Raw genomic sequence first — 20,403 nt, forward strand, 5'->3', positions numbered from 1 at the left:
TACAAGGTGTTGAACGCGTTCCACGGGGATGCTGGCCCATGTTGACTCCAAATGCTTCCCACAGTTGTGTCAAGTTGGCTGGATGTCCTTTTTGTGGTGGACCATTCTTGATACACACAGGTATCAAAAGTATGGAAAATGTATGCACTCACTAAATGACTAAAATTTTTAATTTTTAAATGAAACTGTTGAGCGTGAAAAACCCAGCAGCGTTGCAGTTTTTGACAGATTTAAACCGGTGCGCCTGGCACCTACTACCATACCCCATTCAAAGGCACTGACATTTTTTTGTCTTGCACATTCACCCTCTGAATGGCACACATACACAATCCATGTCTCAATTGTCGCCTCCCCTTCATCTACACTGATTTAAGTAGATTTAACAAGTGACATCAATAAGGGATCATAGCTTTCACCTGGTCAGTCTATGTCGTGGAAAGAGCAGGTGTTCCTAATGTTTTGTACACTCAGTGTCTATACCCCTTCATGGGCACAATTTGAATATCAAATGCTTCTAACTCACCTATTTTAACTAGCATTATTACAACAGCATGTGCTGTTGACATGCCAACCGAGGCCTGTATGTAGTTAGAGTGGTATTTTAACCATTTATTACGCAGTTATTGTATGAATTTGCAAATGGTAAAGTATATTTTGTAGTATGTATGCGGACTGGTTTATAGTGGCTATGAAATCAGCTACAGTACAGTAAGCCCATGGTGTCATTTTAAGGGAAATTCAATAGGAAAAGTGTTGTTATCACAAATACAGACGATAGCTGCAAGATGCTCCTCACTCGGACTGTGACCCAACTATTGTTGATAAGATACCGTTTGCGATTGAATGGTGGCTCACAACTGTTTTGGGTTCTGTAATCTGTTTAATTAACAGGACACCATCCCATTGGTTATTTTGTTCTGTCATTTTATTCATATGGTACATTTGTGTTGGTACAAGCTTTTTAAAACATGAAGGTCATGCTACTTTCATTTTAAAAAAGAAAAGAAAAAGAATTCATGTCTGAATGAATATTGTTTTGTGGTGTTTATTTTAAAATTAACCATGTAAATTCTGACTGTGAATAACTAGCTATTGCAATGATGATATCTGCATTTGACAGAAAAACACTGATATTAGCTTCTTTTCCATCCCATTTCTCTGTTATCTCAATATTGCACATTATTGTTGTACGCAGAGTGAGTGAGTGCATATTGCATTACACATGTGTGAGCTTGTATGAGCTTGTTGACGACAAATCCAGCGCCCAGGTTGACTGATATCCAGGTTGACTGATATTAGATTCAGAAATGATATCCAATAAGGAGAGAAAGGACTGATCCCATTAAATTAGCCACAATTGATAAATGTGCATTAAAGAGGATATACAGTGCATTTGGAAAATATTCAGACCCCTTGACTTTTTCCACATTTTGTAACGTTACAGCCGTATTCTAAAATGGATTAAATTGTTTTTTTTCCCTCATCAATCTACACACAATACCCCATAAAAACAGGTTTTTGCAAATGTATTAAAAATAAAAAAAATCTGAAATAACACATTTACATCAGTATTCAGACCCTTAACTCAATACTTTGTTGAAGCACCTTTGGCAGCGATTACAGCATCGAGTCTTAGGTATGACGCTACAAGCTTGGCACACCTGTATTTGGGGAGTTTCTCCCATTCTTCTCTGCAGATCCTCTCAAACTCTGTCAGGTAGGATGGGGAGCGTCGCTATTTTCAGGTCTCTCCAGAGATGTTCAATTGGGTTCAAGTCCGGGCTCTGGCTGGGCCACTCAAGGACATTCAGAGACTTGTCCCGAAGCCACTCCTGCATTGTCTTGGCTGTGTGCTTAGGGTCATTGTCCTGTTGGTAGGTGAACCTTCGCCCAGTCTGAGGTCCTGAGTGCTCTGGAGCAGGTTTTCATCAAGGATCTCTCTGTACTTTGCGCTGTTCATCTTTCACTCGATCCTGACTAGTCTCCCAGTTCCTGCCGCTGAAAAACATCCCAACAGCATGATGCTGCCACCACCATGCTTCAACGTAGAGATGGTGCCATGTTTCCTCCAGATGTGACGCTTGGCATTCAGGCCAAAGAGTTCAATCTTGGTTTCATCAGACCAGAGAATGTTGTTTTCATGGTCTGAGAGTCATTTAGGTGCCTTTTGGCAAACTCCAAGCGGGTTGTCATGTGCCTTTAACTGAGGAGTGGCTTCCGTCTGGCCACTCTACCATAAAGGCCTGATTGGGGGAGTGCTGCAGAGTTGGTTGTCCTTCTGGAAGGTTCTCCCATCTCCACAGAGGAACTCTGGAGCTCTGTCAGAGTGACCATCGGGTTCTTGGTCACCTCTCTGACCAAGGCCCTTCTCCCCCGATTGCTCAGTTTGGCAGGGCGGCTAGCTCTAGGAATAGTCTTGGTGGTTCCAAACTTCTTCCATTTAAGAATGATGGAGGCCACTGTGTTCTTGGGGACCTTCAATGACGCAGACATTTGATGGTACCCTTCCCAAGATCTGTGCCTCGACACAATCCTGTCTCGGAGCTCTATGGACAATTCCTTCGACCTCATGGCTTGGTTTTTGCTCTGACATGCAATGTCAACTGTGGGACCTTATATAGACAGGTGTGTGCCTTTCCAAATCAGGTCCAATCAATTGAATTTACCACAGGTGGACTCCAATCAAATTGTAGAAACATCTCAAGGATGATCAATGGAAACAGGATGCACCTCAGCTCAATTTCGAGTCTCATAGCAAAGGATCTGAATACTTATGTAAATAAGATATTTCCGTTTTTTTTATTTTTATACATTTGCAAAAAAGTCTAATAACCTGTTTTTGCTTGTCATTATGGGGTATTGTGTGTAGATTGATGAGGGAAAACATGTATTTAATCAATTTTAGAATAAGGCTGTAACGTAACAAAATGTGTAAAAAGTCAAGGGGTCTGAATACTTTCCGAATGCACTGTAGATTTCAGATGTCCTTTTGAAGTAAGAGGGAGAAGCAGAGACCCTCCCAACAACAACAACAACAACATTTTCACACATTTTATAGAGTCATTGTCTTTGTGATTAACATGAATGAATTAACATGAAACATGTTCTTCCATCCAGATTCCAGATTAGTTCATGTAGCAGGGGAATGCCATCATTAAACATAATGGTGTCGTTTGAAATGCCATAACAAATGGTCTGTCAGAGAGGAGCGTTAGTGCCATATCTCACAACCAACGGTACCAAACACAGACACACACACACACACGCACGTACGCACACACACGCGCACACACAAGTATACACACACGGATGCTCTGACAGGGGGGAGTGGGTTAGGGGGGGATGGGGGGCCCGGGCATGGAGAGAATGTCATCATAGCACCCTCTCATTGAGCCCACTGATATTGAGACATAGCACCCTCTCATTCAGCCCACTCTAATATTGAGACATAGCAACCTCTCATTCAGCCCACTCTAATAATGAGACAATACATTCTCAACAAGCAGCAGGGAATTCCTCACCATCGTCTTCATTATGGGGCTTGTATCCCACATGGCACCCTATTGCCTATGTAGCGTACTACTCTGGTCAAAAATAGTGCACTATACTTGTATAGGGAATCGGGTGCCATTTGGGATACAGCCAGAGCAATGCTTTCTTTCGCAGTTATGTGCACATCTGTCATAAGATTCCGTCTGGCTTCCTGTGTATGCGTGTGAATATTTTATGACTGTCACGGTTCAGACAGACGACAAGAGGACCACAATTGCGTCACACCAGAAAGTTTATTTAAACTTAAAGGGAAAGGGATGTAGGGAGTGAGTGAAGGCTCCAGGGGTTATCCCGTCCGATGTGCTGGGTCTGTGCCTCCCCCCAGTGGCAGCGATGCGTCCAATGACGCCGGTGGTTGGTGGTCCAGAAGTCCTGGGGGGGGGGGAGGAAACACAGACACAACAGGGCGGAATGAAACCAGGCAGCAGTACAGTTCAAGGGAATCCAAAATACGTAGTAGCAAGGCAGAAGGCTGGTCAGAGTTACCGGGATTGAAGAGTAGTCAGGAGTCGTAATGGCAGAAGCAGGTCTGGATCTCCTAAGGCAGAAGAGTCTCCAATAAACAGGCAGGTCCGGGGTCACAAAACCAGGGGTGAGCCAGAAGCGCGAGCAAACAGGTTCCGGGGGTGAGCTTTGCAGACGATCTGACACCGGAGAGCTGAAAGACAGGGCCTTAAATACTGGGAGAGGTTAGTGGGTAATGCAGCGCAGCTGGCAGAGTAATTAGAGCCGAGCAGAGCAGGGACAGGTGGAGCTAGTTAGGCTGAGTAGAGAGAGGGAGGTGAGCAGAGTGGAAGATAGTGGAAACCAATTAAGGTGGTAACCCGGTGGAGTGAGAGGGCTCATGACAGAACCCCGCCAAGGGACGGCCCCAGAAGTCCCAAGAGCAACACCACGCCGGGCGGGAGGAGGGGAGCCGGAGGAGGGCTAGAACTCCTCCGAACGGTCCGAGTGAACGTCCTCATCTCTCGGAGGAAGCCGGAGGGCCGCGGGTCGGGAGATGGGACAGGTCCCGAGACAGGATCAGGCACAGGACAGGAAGCCGAGCGGGCCGGACGGTTAGGGACCCTCTGGGGCGGCCCCCCTACGGATTGCAGGTTGATCAGGATGCCGTTGTGGAAAGCGGTGATGAGAGTCCTATCCACAATCCGACTAGCTGGCACCCGGGTCCTTTCCTCAGGTCCATAGCCCTCCCAGTCAATGAGGTACTGGAGACCCCTACCCTCCGTCTGGACCGAAGCAGGCGGCGGACGGTGTAAACCAGACCACCATCGACGAGCCGTGGAGGAGGAGGACCAGGCGCAGCAGGGACCAGCGGACTCCTGGGCACAGGCAGGGGCTGCAGCAATCCGGCTGGGGGCTGGCAGGACGACTTGTGTTGGTTGCAGATGGGGCAGGCTTGGACGAATTCCCGTACATCCTTCCTCAGAGAGGGCCACCAGAACCTCTGGGCGAGCAGTGCTAAGGCGGGTGGAGCCAGGGTGACAAGCTAGGCGGGAGTCATGTCCCCACTGAACGACCTGGGACCTCAGGTCCTCGGGGACAAAAAAGGCGGTCAGCTGGGCAAGTGCTGGGACCTGGCTGGTTACGGAGAGCCTCCAGCACCTGTTCCTCAACAGCCCAGGTCAGAGCTGCAACGATGCAGGGACTTGGCAGAATCGACACAGGGTCCTTGGAGGGGTCAGGAGCGGAGTTAGTAGGTACTGGCCGAGGGGGTAGTGCGGCGGCAAGCAGGCAGGTTCGGTGGCAGTCCTCTCCCCACTCCCTGATCACCCCGGTCACCCAGTCGAGCTGAGGGTTGTGCCGGCGGAGCCATGGGTAACCCAGGATGAGGGGTTGGCCTGGAGAGGGGAGCAGGTGAAACTGGATAGTTTCTTGATGGTTACCGGACAGACCCATCGAGACCGGGGCCGTGACATGAGTGACCGATCCGAGTAAGTGTCCGTCCAGTGCCCGGGCAGGAATAGGAGGTGTCAAACGGAGGTTCTCCAGTCCCAGTTGGCGTGCCAGCTTGATGTCCATTATGTTGGCTTCGGCGCCAGAATCCACCAGAGCAGCCAGGGTGTGAGTTGAGTCAGGGAGGCGGAGGTGAACTTGCAGCAGGGGTTTGCGGTCGGAGGACTGGATGGTCATTGAACTCAACCGGACTCCCCCTATGCCCGGTGAGCTTCGGCCCTTTAAAGGGCAGGTTACCACACGATGTCCATCACCTCCACAATAGAGGCAGAGGTTTGAGGTGAGCGCCGCTGGCGCTCTGCAGGAGTGAGAGAGGCTCGCCCAATCTCCATAGGCTCAGACTGATCAAGCTGACCTGGGTGAGTGGCAGTAGATGACAGGAGCCCAGTCGGATCTCTCCGAATGCCGGTAGTAGGTGGACCTTGGCGCCCCCTCCCACGACGACGGGTCTGTATCCTACTGTCGATCCTGACAGTCAGTGCGATGGCTTCATCAAGAGTGGAAGGCAGTTCATGGGAGACCAACTCGGCCTTGATATAGTCAGCCAAACTATGGAAGAACGCGCCCACCAACGATGGTGTGTTCCAAGAACTTCGTCTAGCCAGGGTTCGGAAGTCGATGGAATGGTCTGCGACTGTACGTCTGCCTTGTCGAATACTGAACAGTTCACGAGACGCCTGCTGCGGTTGGGGAATCCAGGTCAAACACCTTCAGCATCTCCTCAGCAAACAGGTCGAAGGTTGCACATGCGGGGTTTGACGTTCGAACTCTGCTGTTCCCAGAGTCGAGCTCGGCCCGTCAGGTGAGTGATGGCATACCCAACTTTAGCCCCCTCCGTGGCGAAGGTCCTTGGCTGCAAGGGAGAACTGAAGTCGGCAGCTAGTCAGGAATGGCCGGACCTGGGTTGAATCGCCGTTGAACCGCTCGGGGTTTCCAATCTTGGGTTCGGAGCAGCGGCTGCAATGACCGGGGCAGGTAACCCGGGGCAGGGCTGGTGGGCAGACTGGCTGGGGTCAGGTTGGTGAGGAGTTGAATGATCATGGCGAAGTTGTTGTTGCTGCTGCTGGGACTGCTGCTGGTGCTGCTGGAACTGCTGATGCTGTTGGTGGCCGACCTGAAGCAGAGAGGAGATGACGCCGCTCATGCGGCCTAGCTCTCTCTCAGTGTGTTCCAGGCGTAGCATGGCGGTGGGTTGCTCAGGCTCTTCGGTTTCCATGTCGGGGGAAGTGTGCGCTGAGTCCATAATGGTCAGATCGTACTGTCACGGTTCAGACAGACGACAAGAGGACCACAATTGCGTCACACCAGAAAGTTTATTTAAACTTAAAGGGAAAGGGATGTAGGGAGTGAGTGAAGGCTCCAGGGGTTATCCCGTCCGATGTGCTGGGTCTGTGCCTCCCCCAGTGGCAGCGATGCGTCCAATGACGCCGGTGGGCAGGTGGTCCAGAAGTCCTGGGGGAGGAAACACAGACAGAACAGGGCGGAATGAAACCAGGCAGCAGTACAGTTCAAGGGAATCCAAAATACGTAGTAGCAAGGCAGAAGGCTGGTCAGAGTTACCGGGATTGAAGAGTAGTCAGGAGTCGTAATGGCAGAAGCAGGTCTGGATCTCCTAAGGCAGAAGAGTCTCCAATAAACAGGCAGGTCCGGGGTCACAAAACCAGGGTGAGCCAGAAGCGCGAGCAAACAGGTTCCGGGTGTGAGCTTTGCAGACGATCTGACACCGGAGAGCTGAAAGACAGGGCCTTAAATACTGGGAGAGGTTAGTGGGTAATGCAGCGCAGCTGGCAGAGTAATTAGAGCGAGCAGCAGAGCAGGGACAGGTGGAGCTAGTTAGGCTGAGTAGAGAGAGGGAGGTGAGCAGAGTGGAAGATAGTGGAAACCAATTAAGGTGGTAACCCGGTGGAGTGAGAGGGCTCATGACAATGACCATAAATGGAAAATATTAAAACATATATAACAGGTACATGTGTTTTTTTATTCATGAAGAAAGCTTGCAGAAGAGAATGGTGTTTTTAATACATTTAATCTGGTACGTTGATTGGCAATTTGCAACACTATTGCCTTTTATTTTTTGAAAGTCTATAGTTTGTCATGTTAGCTGTTAAACAGGCTCATATGCAGCATTCATATAGTTATTAGGCCTACACTCTGACCAAAAGAGGGAGAAGTATTTAATTTAAGAAGTATTTTAATTTAAGAAGTACTTTAAGAAGTAATTTAATTTAAGAAGTAATTTAAGAAGTACTTTAATTTTACAGCAGGCCTACACATAATATCAAAATATATCAAAAGCACCGCTAGACCTTTCTTTCATTTCTTTCTTTCATTTTTTTCAAAAGCGTGCAACAAAGTAACAGTTAACTTGAGGTTGGGTTTTTAAAGTCGAGGACCAGACAGAAACATACTTGTCTGTCTTGTTTTTTCTCCAACATTCAAAGAACATGAGCATTGTACAATGTTGAACTACAATGTTGACCCCACTTGTACTACACTACACGTCCAAAAGTATGTGGACACCTGCTTGTCGAACATCTCATTCCAAAATCATGGCCATTAATATAGAGTTGGTCCCCCCTTTAATGCTATAACAGCCTCCACTCTTCTGGGAAGCCTTTCCACTAGATGTTGGAACATTGCTGCGGGGACTTGTTTCCATTCAGCCACAAGAGCATTAGTGAGGTCGCGCACTGATGTTGGGCGATTAGGCCTGGCTCGCAGTCGGCGTTCCAATTCATCCCAAAGGTGTTTGATGGGGTTGATGTCAGGGCTCTGTGCAGGCCAGTCAAGTTCTTCCACACCGATCTCAACCCACCATTTCTGTATGGACCTCGCTTTGTGCACGGGGGCATTGTCATGCTTAAACAGGAAAGGGCCTTCCCCAAACTGTTGCCACAAAGTTGGAAGCACAGAATCGTCTAGAATGTCATTGTATGCTGTAGTGTTAACATTTCCCTTCACTGGAACTAAGGGGTCTAGCCCGAACCATGAAAAACAGCCCCAGACCATTATTCTTCCTCCAACAAACTTTACTGTTGGCACTATGCATTGGGGCAGGTAGCGTTCTCCTGGCATCCGCCAAACCCAGATTAGTCCGTTGGACTGCCAGATGGTGAAGCGTGATTCATCACTCCAGAGAACGCATTTCCACTGCTCCAGAGTCCAATGGCGGCGAGCTTTACACCACTCCAGCCGACGCTTGTCATTGCGCATGGTGATCTTAGGCTTGTGTACCCATGGAAACCAATTTCATGAAGCTCTCGACGAACAGTTCTTGTGCTGATGTTGCTTCAAGAGGCAGTTTGGAACTCGGTAGTGAGTGTTGCAACGATTTTTACGAGCTACGCGCTTTAGCAATCGGCGGTTCCGTTCTGTGAGCTTGTATGGCCTACAAATTTGCGGCTGAGCCGGTGTTGCTCCTAGACATTTCCACTTCACAATAACAGCACTTACAGTTGACAGGGGCAGGTGTAGCAGGGCAGAAATTTGATTAACTGATTTGTTGGAAAGGTGGCATCCTATGACGGTGACACGTTGAAAGTCACTGAGCTCTTCAGTAAGGCCATTCTACTGCCAAAGTTTGTCTAAGGAGATTGCATGGCTGTGTGCTCGATTGTATACACCTGTCAGCAACGAGTGTGGCTGAAATAGCCTAATCCACTAATTTGAAGGGTGTGTTGTCGTAGTAAATATATAATGTTATAGCTTGGTCTGACTAAAATCTTGTGCATGACCCATTTTGTGTTGGGCCTTTGTATTCAATACAATGGACAAAAAGAGTCCTATCTTGTCAGCCTTGTCAGCAGGTGGCTATGGACAACACCCACGCCATAGGTCTCTCAGTTCTTCCAACTCACGAGTTCTTGCTCTGAGGACACACACACACACACACACACACACACACACATCATCACTGATAAACACACACACACACACACACACACACACCACTGATAAACACACACACACACACACACACACACACACCACTGTTAAACACACACAAACACACACACACACAAAAAAACCCTTCTCTTAGGCTGAACATCTGAAGACAGAGAACCCGACTCAGAGCCAATGCAACAGTGACACTGGCCTGGAGGTGACCTCGCCCAACTCATCAGGACCAATCAGAAGATCAGAACTACTAGATTCAACCTACTTCATTTTATTGTATAAAATGTCAGCACACAATGTTTCGGGGCTCTCTCAGATATCTCCCTACGAGATTGACGAACGGGTCCGTGCACGCGATTCCAGATATCTTTACCTCTGAATAAACTGCCTTATATTATACCATTATCCACCTTGTCCAAAAGTCTCTACTTGGTCTCCGTTCTCCAGTAAACTTGTTTTATCAACAGTGTCCACATACTTTTGTATATATAGTGTATATCAGGTATTCTGTGTAGTTGGCTTCTTAGCCAACCCAGTTGAAACAGTACCTTATAAAGTGCAAACAATTATTGTTGTAGCTCACTTGGATAGGCTTATGTTAATAAGCAATTGTGAATATTGCTTGATTTTGTTTGTCTATGGCGATAGAGAGCTTTCTGACCCATTTTTCTGATAGTCATCGTCAAATTAATTACTTGATGCCTTATAAATCCAGGAGCAATGCTTTTACATAATGGCTTTCATAGCTCCTAAAATAAAAACTTTATGTAGGCTAAGCCAAGTGTACAGAATAATACAAGGCTTAGATTTGCTTTCAAACGATAAACTAAACGCTTGATATAGACATAGTAACACTGGCTTCTCTACAAGCCATGCTGAGCCTGGCTGGTCTAAATTTTTATTTTCACTACATTCTCCTCTTTTCCTCCTCTCCTCTAACCCCTCCTTCCTCGTTTCCTCTTCTCTCCATCCTTGCGTCATTGTTTTGAATGGAGTATCCTCTCCGGCTTCCATTACCTTCTGTTGGAGGGAAACTGACACAGAAAAAAGGAGCGTAGTTTAGTGGAGGCGTGTGCTCTGCGGACCAATGGGAGCTCGAGTTGGCCGCGAGACCGCACATGTTTATAGGCAGCATTCCGCCGGTAGAGACACTGGCTCGTGGCAGTCGTCTACGAACTTGCACTTCTCAAATATGGATCCGGAGTCACTTTACGCGGCTATTTCAGCGAGTTTGACCCTGTCAGACGGCAAACCGGTGTAAAATATGTGTGAAACTTGAATTATTTTTCGTGTAGACCAATATTTATAGTTTTGTTTGTATATTGGCAAAGCCATTTTGTTCGGTTTAAAGATTGCTGTACAAATGTCATTGTCGGTCCGAGAGTGTTGGCCGTTCCGTGTTTTTGTGCTTTCTCGTGAGTTTAGAGGGAACAGTCAGGAAAACAAACAGATCGAACGAAGAAAGATCGGTAGCCGGTCGGTTGAAGAGCTTATTTAGCGGGGAATGACTCGCTTTCATGCATTCCTTAATCGGTGCTTGTTGCTTTTCCTACACATATTCGTGCTTTCGAATGTCCTTCGTTTTGAACCGTGGTAGCAGAGTATAGTCTATCCGCTGCCGTGTTGTGTTTTAACGTCAGTGTTTACAGTATCAATTGTAGCTAATTCGACGTCCATCGATAGAGATTGACCGCTTCAAATTCGGTGTTAAACATTTATCGCTATGCATACGAGGCGTTTGGTGAAGCGTTCGATCCTGGGGAGCCGAGTGTATGCGCCGAGTCCGACAGGGGACAGGACTCCGTTGACAGGAGTCGTAAAGGCTGTCAAGCAGCAGGAAAACAGAGACGTTTCAACCGGACCCTGGCGTAACGTCTACACCGTGTTAATGCAAGACGGAAGCCTGAAAGAATTAGCCGAGGACGAGATAACCGTGGGCTTCAACCAAACGACTGCGAAGGGACCGCTCAGATCGAGCTTGAAGGTGTGTGTGTGTGTGTGTGTGTGTGTGTGTGTGTGTGTGTGTGTGTGTGTGGTGTGTCTGTGTCTGTGTCTGTGTCTGTGTCTGTGTGTCTGTGTGTGGCCGGGGAGCCTGCTGTTGTTGTGCCGCGGTGTTTTGCGTCGTTTCATCGCTTAGTGCACAGAGAGTGGGAGCCTTTTATCAAATCACATTTTATTGTTCACATGCGCCGACTACAACAGGTGTAGACTTTACAGTGAAAGAAGTATTACACGCATTGTCTGCCGCTGCAACAAGTCATTTCAATGATAGGTAGACAGTAACACAACCAGAAGAATCCAGGTGAGATTTATTTTACGGTGCAGATTGAATGTTAACAATGGACTGTCAACAAAGGGGTTCCCATTGAATGATTATGATAGGGCCTGCGCAGTGTTTACATGAGCTAGCTAGTGGTGGGTAGCCGAGGCAAACAACACGCTCTGTAGCATTGTGGACAGAGCATTGATGTAATAAGCGGGTCCCAGATTGTACACAATGACAATTCATCCATATTGACCTGTCATTGCATTGAAATATGTCAAAATATAATGTATCCATTTCTGTAACAAGTAGTTGGAAAAACTGTTGAATTGTAGGCGAGCTAACTTAGAATAGAATAGTATATGTCATATTTTATGCCACACTGTTCCTAAATATCAAGATGTATTCTTTCCTGCATTTTAAAGTTCCAGCCTGATGGTGTCTTAATGGTTTCACAACAAAGATGGTCTGGTGAGGCTGCCTGCCTGGCTGTCCCTTATGTACAACCACTACTAGGAAAACGGCTCCTATTATGAGAGGGGAATTATTTTTATTTTTTATTTTTTTATTTCACCTTTATTTAACCAGGTAAGCCAGTTGAGAACAGGTTCTCATTTACAACTGCGACCTGGCCAAGATAAAGCAAAGCAGTGCAATAAAAACAACAGAGTTACATATGGGGTAAAAAACATAAAGTCAAAAATACAACAGAAAATATATATACAGTGTGTCCAAATGTAGCAAGTTATGGAGGTAAGGCAATAAATAGGCTATAGTGCAAAATAATTACAATAGTATTAACACTGGAATGCTAGATGTGCAAGAGATTATGTGCAAATAGAGATACTGGGGTGCAAAAGAGCAAAATAAATAACAATATAGGGATGAGGTAGTTGGGTGGGCTAATTTCAGATGGGCTGTGTACAGGTGCAGTGATCGGTAAGGTGCTCTGACAACTGATGCTTAAAGTTATTGAGGGAGATAAGAGTCTCCAGCTTCAGATATTTTTGCAATTCGTTCCAGTCATTGGCAGCAGAGAACTGGAAGGAATGGCGGCCAAAGGAGGTGTTGGCTTTGGGAATGACCAGTGAGATATACCTGCTGGAGCGCAGACTACGGGTGGGTGCTGCTATGGTGACCAATGAGCTAAGATAAGGCGGGGATTTGCCTAGCAGTGATTTATAGATGGCCTGGAGCCAGTGGGTTTGACGACGAAGATGTAGTGAGGACCAGCCAACAAGAGCGTACAGGTCACAGTGGTGGGTAGTGTATGGGGCTTTGGAGACAAAACGGATGGCACTGTGATAGACTACATCCAATTTGCTGAGTAGAGTGTTGGAGGCTATTTTGTAAATGACATCGCCGAAGTCAAGGATCGGTAGGATAGTCAGTTTTACGAGGGCATGTTTGGCAGCATGAGTGAAGGAGGCTTTGTTGCGAAATAGGAAGCCGATTCTAGATTTAACTTACTTTGGATTGGAGATTCTTTATGTGAGTCTGGAAGTTGAGTTTACAGTCTAACCAGACACCTAGGTATTTGTAGTTGTCCTCATACTCTAGGTCAGACCCGTCGAGAGTGGTGATTCTAGTCGGGTGGGCGGGTGCCAGCAGCGTTCGATTGAAAAGCATGCATTTAGTTTTACTAGTGTTTAAGAGCAGTTGGAGGCTACTGAAGGAGTGTTGTATGGCATTGAAGCTCGTTTGGAGGTTTGTTAACACAGTGTCCAATGAAGGGCCAGATGTATACAAAATGGTGTCGTCTGCGTAGAGGTGGATCTGAGAGTCACCAGCAGCAAGAGCGACATCATTGATATACACAGAGAATGCATGTGACTGTTGGATAACACTGCGTTTAAAGGGTATAATGTGATGCATTGTGATATATCTAAGATCGAAGAGGTGTATGTTATTACAATAATCCTGCTTGTTGAAAATGTATAATGAAAAACATTGTTTTCAATGTCTTGTGTTATTGTGCATGTAGCCTATAAATATGTATTTGGGGATTGATCCAAGCAAGTTCAGTGACTGGAATGCACAGTAAACAAAACAGGCATATGGATTCCATATCAAAACAGCAAATGCAAGCATTGTATCTTCATAAAGGCATGACAGAAATGCAAGATGTCATAGCACGGGTATTCATATGCACAACCACATTTTATAAACAAGCCCATTTCATTATGTATAGTCAGAATGTAAACTGGTCAAATACAGGTCCATAGAGTATTGTGGTCCATCTTCATAATGGATCGACAGAAATGCAAGACGTCATAGCCAGGGCCTCTTAGATATGCACTACCACATTTCATGTACACTACCGTTCAAAAGTTTGGGCTCACTTAGAAATGTCCTTGTTTTCCAAAGAAAAGCAAAAAAAATTGTCCATTGAAATAACATCAAATTGATCAGAAATACAGTGTAGACATTGTTAATGTTGTAAATGGCTGTTGTAGCTGGAAACGGCTGATTTTTTAAAATGGAATATCTACATAGGGGTACAGAGGCCCATTATCAGCAACCATCAGTCCTGTGTTCCAATGGCACGTTGTGTTTGCTAATCCAAGTTTATCATTTTAAAAGACTAATTGATCATTAGAAAACCCTTTTGCAATTATGTTAGCACAGCTGAAAACTGTTGTGCTGATTTTAAAGAAGCAATAAAACTGGCCTTCTTGAGACTAGTTGAGTATCTGGAGCATCAGCAATTGTGGGTTCGATTACAGGCTCAAAATGGCCAGAAACAAATAACTTTCTTCTGAAACTCGTCAGTCTTTTCTTGTTCTGAGAAATGAAAGCTAATCCAATTGCCAAGAAACTGATGATCTCGTACAACGCTGTGTATTACTCCCTTCACAGAACAGCGCAAACTGGCTCTAACCAGAATAGAAAGAGGAGTGGGAGGCCCCGGTGCACAACTGAGCAAGAGGACAAATACATTAGAGTGTCTAGTTTGAGAAACAGACGCCTCACAGATCCTCAACTGGCAGCTTCATTAAATAGTACCCGCAAAACACCAGTCTCAACGTCAACAGTGAAGAGGCGACTCCGGGATGCTGACCTTCTAGGCAGAGTCGCAAAGAAAAAGCCATATCTCAGACTGGCCAATAAAAAGAAAATATTAAGATGAGCAAAAGAACACAGACACTGGACAGAGGAAGATTGGAAAAAAGTGTTATGGACAGACGAATCGAAGTTGAAGGTTTTCGGATCACAAAGAAGAACATTTGTGAGACGCAGACCAAAAGAAAAGATGCCGGAGGAGTGCTTGATGCCATCTGTCAAGCATGGTGGAGGCAATGTGATGGTCTGGGGGTGCTTTGGTGGTGGTAAAGTGGGAGATTTGTACAGGGTAAAAGGGATCTTGAAGAAGGACGGCTATCACTCCATTTTGCAACGCCATGCCATAGCCTGTGGACGGCGCTTGATTGGAGCCAATTTCCTCCTACAACAGGACAATGAACCAAAGCACAGCTCCAAACTATGCAATAACTATTTAGGGAAGAAGCAGTCCGCTGGTATTCTGTCTATAATGGAGTGGCCAGCACAGTCACCGGATCTCAACCCTATTGAGCTGTTGTGGGAGCAGCTTGACCGTATGGTACGTAAGAAGTGCCCATCAAGCCAATCCAACTTGTGGGAGGTGCTTCAGGAAGCATGGGGTGAAATCTCTTCAGATTACCTCAACAAATTGACAACTAGAATGCCAAATGTCTGCAAGGCTGTAATTGCTGCAAATGGAGGATTCTTTGACGAAAGCAAAATTTGAAGGACACAATTATTATTGCTATTAAAAATCATTATTTCTAACCTTGTCAATGACTACATTTCCTATGCATTTTGCTATATTTCCTATTCAAACTCATTTCATGTATGTTTTCATGGAAAACAAGGACATTTCTAAGTGACCCCAAACTTTTGAACGGTAGTGTAGCCATTCCATTTATAGTCAGAATGTAACACTTGAAATGATTAGCTCTAACAGCATGGTAGCTTCCTCAGCACGGCTCGATCTCCAGTGTTGTGGTACTCGGTTTACAGACCACATGTTGAGTGTCTGTCATGTCTAGGTGTCAGATACATTCTTACTCGGTCTTGACTCTGTATCGGACAGTGAGGACTCGTAATTTCTTCCCGAGACCAGCGGAGTAAAAAACTCACACAGTAATAATCAGCTTCCATTCAGTCAGCGCATAAAACTGTTTTGCCAGGCCAAATATATACACTCCTTTCATGAAAAATGTATATCTTATCACATATTGAAACCTGGGCCTCCTACTTTACTTGTAACAAATGTTCTTTACTTTAGTTGAAAAAGATCCTCAAATTTTGTCGCGATGGTCAGAATTTCCTTGATTCGCTGGTAGAGTGGGGGTATTGTTTTGAAAGTTGCACGCTCACTACTAGTAAGGGGAGATGGGGGGGGGGATTGTAACAGTCTTTATATCTATTATAGACATGTTTGCACAGTGGCGAACCGTGGCTATTGGAACTAGGCCTTCAGTGGGAGAGAAATCTTCCAACACGTTGTACCAAACTCAAAAATCAAGAAAAATTATAGAAACATAGCATCACTTAATGCGCCCAACTGAATGAAACAGGCCTGAGGCTGAGCTGAGCTTGGGCCTGCCACTCACACAGAGACAGCACCCACATGGATAATGCTACCAACAACAACAACAACCACACTGTTTACACAACCTATGGTAGCCTAACACTATCACCAAAAGCGATAACAGTGACAGGTCAAATGATGTGTGTGACAGCCTCGTGATGCTGAAAGGACAGTGACTGTAATACCAGCGCACTCCATGTAGGCCCCGTGTAGCTCAGTTGGTAGAGCATGGCGCTTGCAACGCCAGGGTTGTGGGTGCGATTCCCACGGGGGGCCAGTATGAAAATGTATGCACTCACTAACTGTAAGTCGCTCTGGATAAGAGCCTCTGCTAAATGACTAAAATGTAGGAAAGTGCACCTTTTTTTTTTTTTTTTTAAGCACATAGGGCCGATGGAAAGACAGCAGTCACACACAGCATGATGTTAAAGGACAAGCAGTCACACAGCATGATGTTAAAGGATAAGCAGTCACACAGCATGATGTTAAAGGATAAGCAGTCACACAGCATGATGTTAAAGGATAAGCAGTCACACAGCATGATGTTAAAGGATAAGCAGTCACACACAGCATGATGTTAAAGGACAAGCAGTCACACAGCATGATGTTAAAGGATAAGCAGTCACATACAGCATGATGTTAAAGGATAAGCAGTCACACACAGCATGATGTTAAAGGATAAGCAGTCACACAGCATGATGTTAAAGGATAAGCAGTCACACAGCATGATGTTAAAGGATAAGCAGTCACACAGCATGATGTTAAAGGACAAGCAGTCACATACAGCATGATGTTAAAGGATAAGCAGTCACACAGCATGATGTTAAAGGATAAGCAGTCACACACAGCATGATGTTAAAGGATAAGCAGTCACACACAGCATGATGTTAAAGGATAAGCAGTCACACAGCATGATGTTAAAGGATAAGCAGTCACATACAGCATGATGTTAAAGGACAAGCAGTCACACACAGCATGATGTTAAAGGATAAGCAGTCACATACAGCATGATGTTAAAGGATAAGCAGTCACATACAGCATGATGTTAAAGGATAAGCAGTCACACAGCATGATGTTAAAGGATAAGCAGTCACATACAGCATGATGTTAAAGGATAAGCAGTCACACAGCATGATGTTAAAGGATAAGCAGTCACACAGCATGATGTTAAAGGATAAGCAGTCACACACAGCATGATGTTAAAGGATAAGCAGTCACACAGCATGATGTTAAAGGATAAGCAGTCACATACAGCATGATGTTAAAGGACAAGCAGTCACACACAGCATGATGTTAAAGGATAAGCAGTCACATACAGCATGATGTTAAAGGATAAGCAGTCACATACAGCATGATGTTAAAGGATAAGCAGTCACACAGCATGATGTTAAAGGATAAGCAGTCACATACAGCATGATGTTAAAGGATAAGCAGTCACACAGCATGATGTTAAAGGATAAGCAGTCACACAGCATGATGTTAAAGGATAAGCAGTCACACAGCATGATGTTAAAGGAAAAGCAGTCACACAGCATGATGTTAAAGGACAAGCAGTCACACAGCATGATGTTAAAGGATAAGCAGTCACACACAGCAGGATGTTAAAGGATAAGCAGTCACACAGCATGATGTTAAAGGATAAGCAGTCACACAGCATGATGTTAAAGGATAAGCAGTCACACACAGCATGATGTTAAAGGACAAGCAGTCACACAGCATGATGTTAAAGGATAAGCAGTCACACAGCATGATGTTAAAGGACAAGCAGTCACACAGCATGATGTTAAAGGACAAGCAGTCACACAGCATGATGTTAAAGGATAAGCAGTCACACAGCATGATGTTAAAGGATAAGCAGTCACACACAGCATGATGTTAAAGGATAAGCAGTCACACACAGCATGATGTTAAAGGATAAGCAGTCACACACAGCATGATGTTAAAGGATAAGCAGTCACATACAGCATGATGTTAAAGGACAAGCAGTCACACACAGCATGATGTTAAAGGATAAGCAGTCACATACAGCATGATGTTAAAGGATAAGCAGTCACACAGCATGATGTTAAAGGATAAGCAGTCACATACAGCATGATGTTAAAGGATAAGCAGTCACACAGCATGATGTTAAAGGATAAGCAGTCACACAGCATGATGTTAAAGGATAAGCAGTCACACAGCATGATGTTAAAGGATAAGCAGTCACACAGCATGATGTTAAAGGATAAGCAGTCACACACAGCATGATGTTAAAGGATAAGCAGTCACACACAGCATGATGTTAAAGGATAAGCAGTCACACACAGCATGATGTTAAAGGATAAGCAGTCACACAGCATGATGTTAAAGGATAAGCAGTCACACAGCATGATGTTAAAGGATAAGCAGTCACACACAGCATGATGTTAAAGGATAAGCAGTCACACACAGCATGATGTTAAAGGATAAGCAGTCACATACAGCATGATGTTAAAGGATAAGCAGTCACACAGCATAATGTTAAAGGACAAGCAGTCACACAGCATGATGTTAAAGGATAAGCAGTCACACACAGCATGATGTTAAAGGATAAGCAGTCACACAGCATGATGTTAAAGGATAAGCAGTCACATACAGCATGATGTTAAAGGATAAGCAGCCCATTCACTTGGACATAAATGGCCAGTAGGGTCCAATCATAAGAATACAGAAACACAACCATTAGGCTAAGCATTTCCCAATCGAAATGTACAACTATTACTTCCCATTGCAAAACAAAAGAATGTTCAGCAAACAAAGTAACCTGTGATCTAAAGTTTAAATGCAACAATGTTTCACACACAAGTTATTTTCAAAGGGATGGCTACCAGCACGAGAGCTGCAATAAAAAAAAAAACAGTTCAGCTCACCAGATGATGATGATAATTAGAAACTTAACTTCTTGTTGAAAGTTAATCTTCAAAAGGGCAAAGCTTCAGTGGTTTAGCTAGCTAGATTTATCTACCCAGAGACCACCAAAGAAAAATCCTGATTTGGATATTTTTTTTCTCTTCAGCGTTAACACTTTCATTTCCAACAAAAGCTGAAGAGATTACATCAGAACATCATTGAAAATAATAATCTAATTAGAATGTATTATTAATGTATAAATCCTTCGCCCTTCTCTGAAGGTGTAGAAGGCCCATTGTCCCCCACTGTGTTTGGGTTAGTAACAACTTGTAGAGTCATCATGCATTTTTTTCACAATTCTGAATGTCTAAAGAATCCATATGTTCTTCTGAAATATGAACACAAATACTGGACATTTTTTACTCTTTACTCTTATTCTGTCTCGCCCCCCTCCGGTCTTGACTCTGTCTCGCTCTCCCTCCGGTCTTGACTCTGTCTAGCCCCCCGCCCCCCCTCCGGTCTTGACTTCGGACTCTATTCGCTCCGGTCTTGATCTTGAATAGGTTTCGCATTAGGTGATCTCGAACACAACACTGTCAATCTCCATAAAGTTGAAAGACGTGGATAGAATCAGGGGGCAGAGGCGAGGAGGGGATGGAGGGAGGAGGTGTGAGAGATGTGTAACTGAAGAGGGTCACATCGCCCAGAAAGCAGCTGCTGTAGCAGCCATAGTAACAAAGTGCGACTCAGAGTAGAATCTGGAGCTCTGGCTAGGTGCCCAGAATGCCAAATAATCACCATGCTTTTGGGGAGGAGGAGGGGGTGGAGGGCGGTAGGAGGGGAGGTGGGAGGAGGAGGAGGGGAGGCGGGAGAATGCCACGTTGTTGTGAGGAAAGGAAGAGGGCATGGATGAAGGGAGGAGGAGGAGGAGGGGATGGGAGGGGGAGGAGGAGGAGGAGGGAGGCGGGAGAAGCCACTTGGAAAAGGAAGAGGAGGATGAAGGGAGGAGGAGGAGGAGGGGATGGGAGGCGGGAGAATGCCACTTGTTGTTGTGAGGGAAGAAGGTGTGGTGTTGACGACCAAGTGCCATTATGGGTGGCTCCCACACAGACAAAGACGTATGTTGTTGTTGTTGTTGTTGATTAATATCAGACCCTAACTGAAGCTAACTGGCTGTCAGGCTGGAGTCACTGACTCTCTTTGTCCACCAGCAGTCTGCTCCTCATTGGTTGGTTTGCCTGCGTGCCACACG

General features: G+C 45.4%; 1 protein-coding gene across 1 annotated transcript in view; it reads left to right on the forward strand.

Annotated features, from left to right (window-relative positions):
- The first annotated feature begins 10,753 nt into the window (after window positions 1-10,753).
- LOC121572283 (zinc finger protein 704-like) overlaps window positions 10,754-20,403 on the forward strand; it is a 73,119-nt gene continuing 63,469 nt past the window's right edge. The window contains exon 1 of the mRNA XM_045209030.1: window positions 10,754-11,389. Coding sequence (XP_045064965.1) covers window positions 11,129-11,389 — 261 coding nt within the window. The 5' untranslated portion in view covers window positions 10,754-11,128. The remainder of the gene's footprint in view (window positions 11,390-20,403) is intronic.

This window comes from Coregonus clupeaformis, chromosome 29 (genome assembly GCF_020615455.1).
Source record: "Coregonus clupeaformis isolate EN_2021a chromosome 29, ASM2061545v1, whole genome shotgun sequence".
Lineage (NCBI taxonomy): Eukaryota > Metazoa > Chordata > Actinopteri > Salmoniformes > Salmonidae > Coregonus > Coregonus clupeaformis.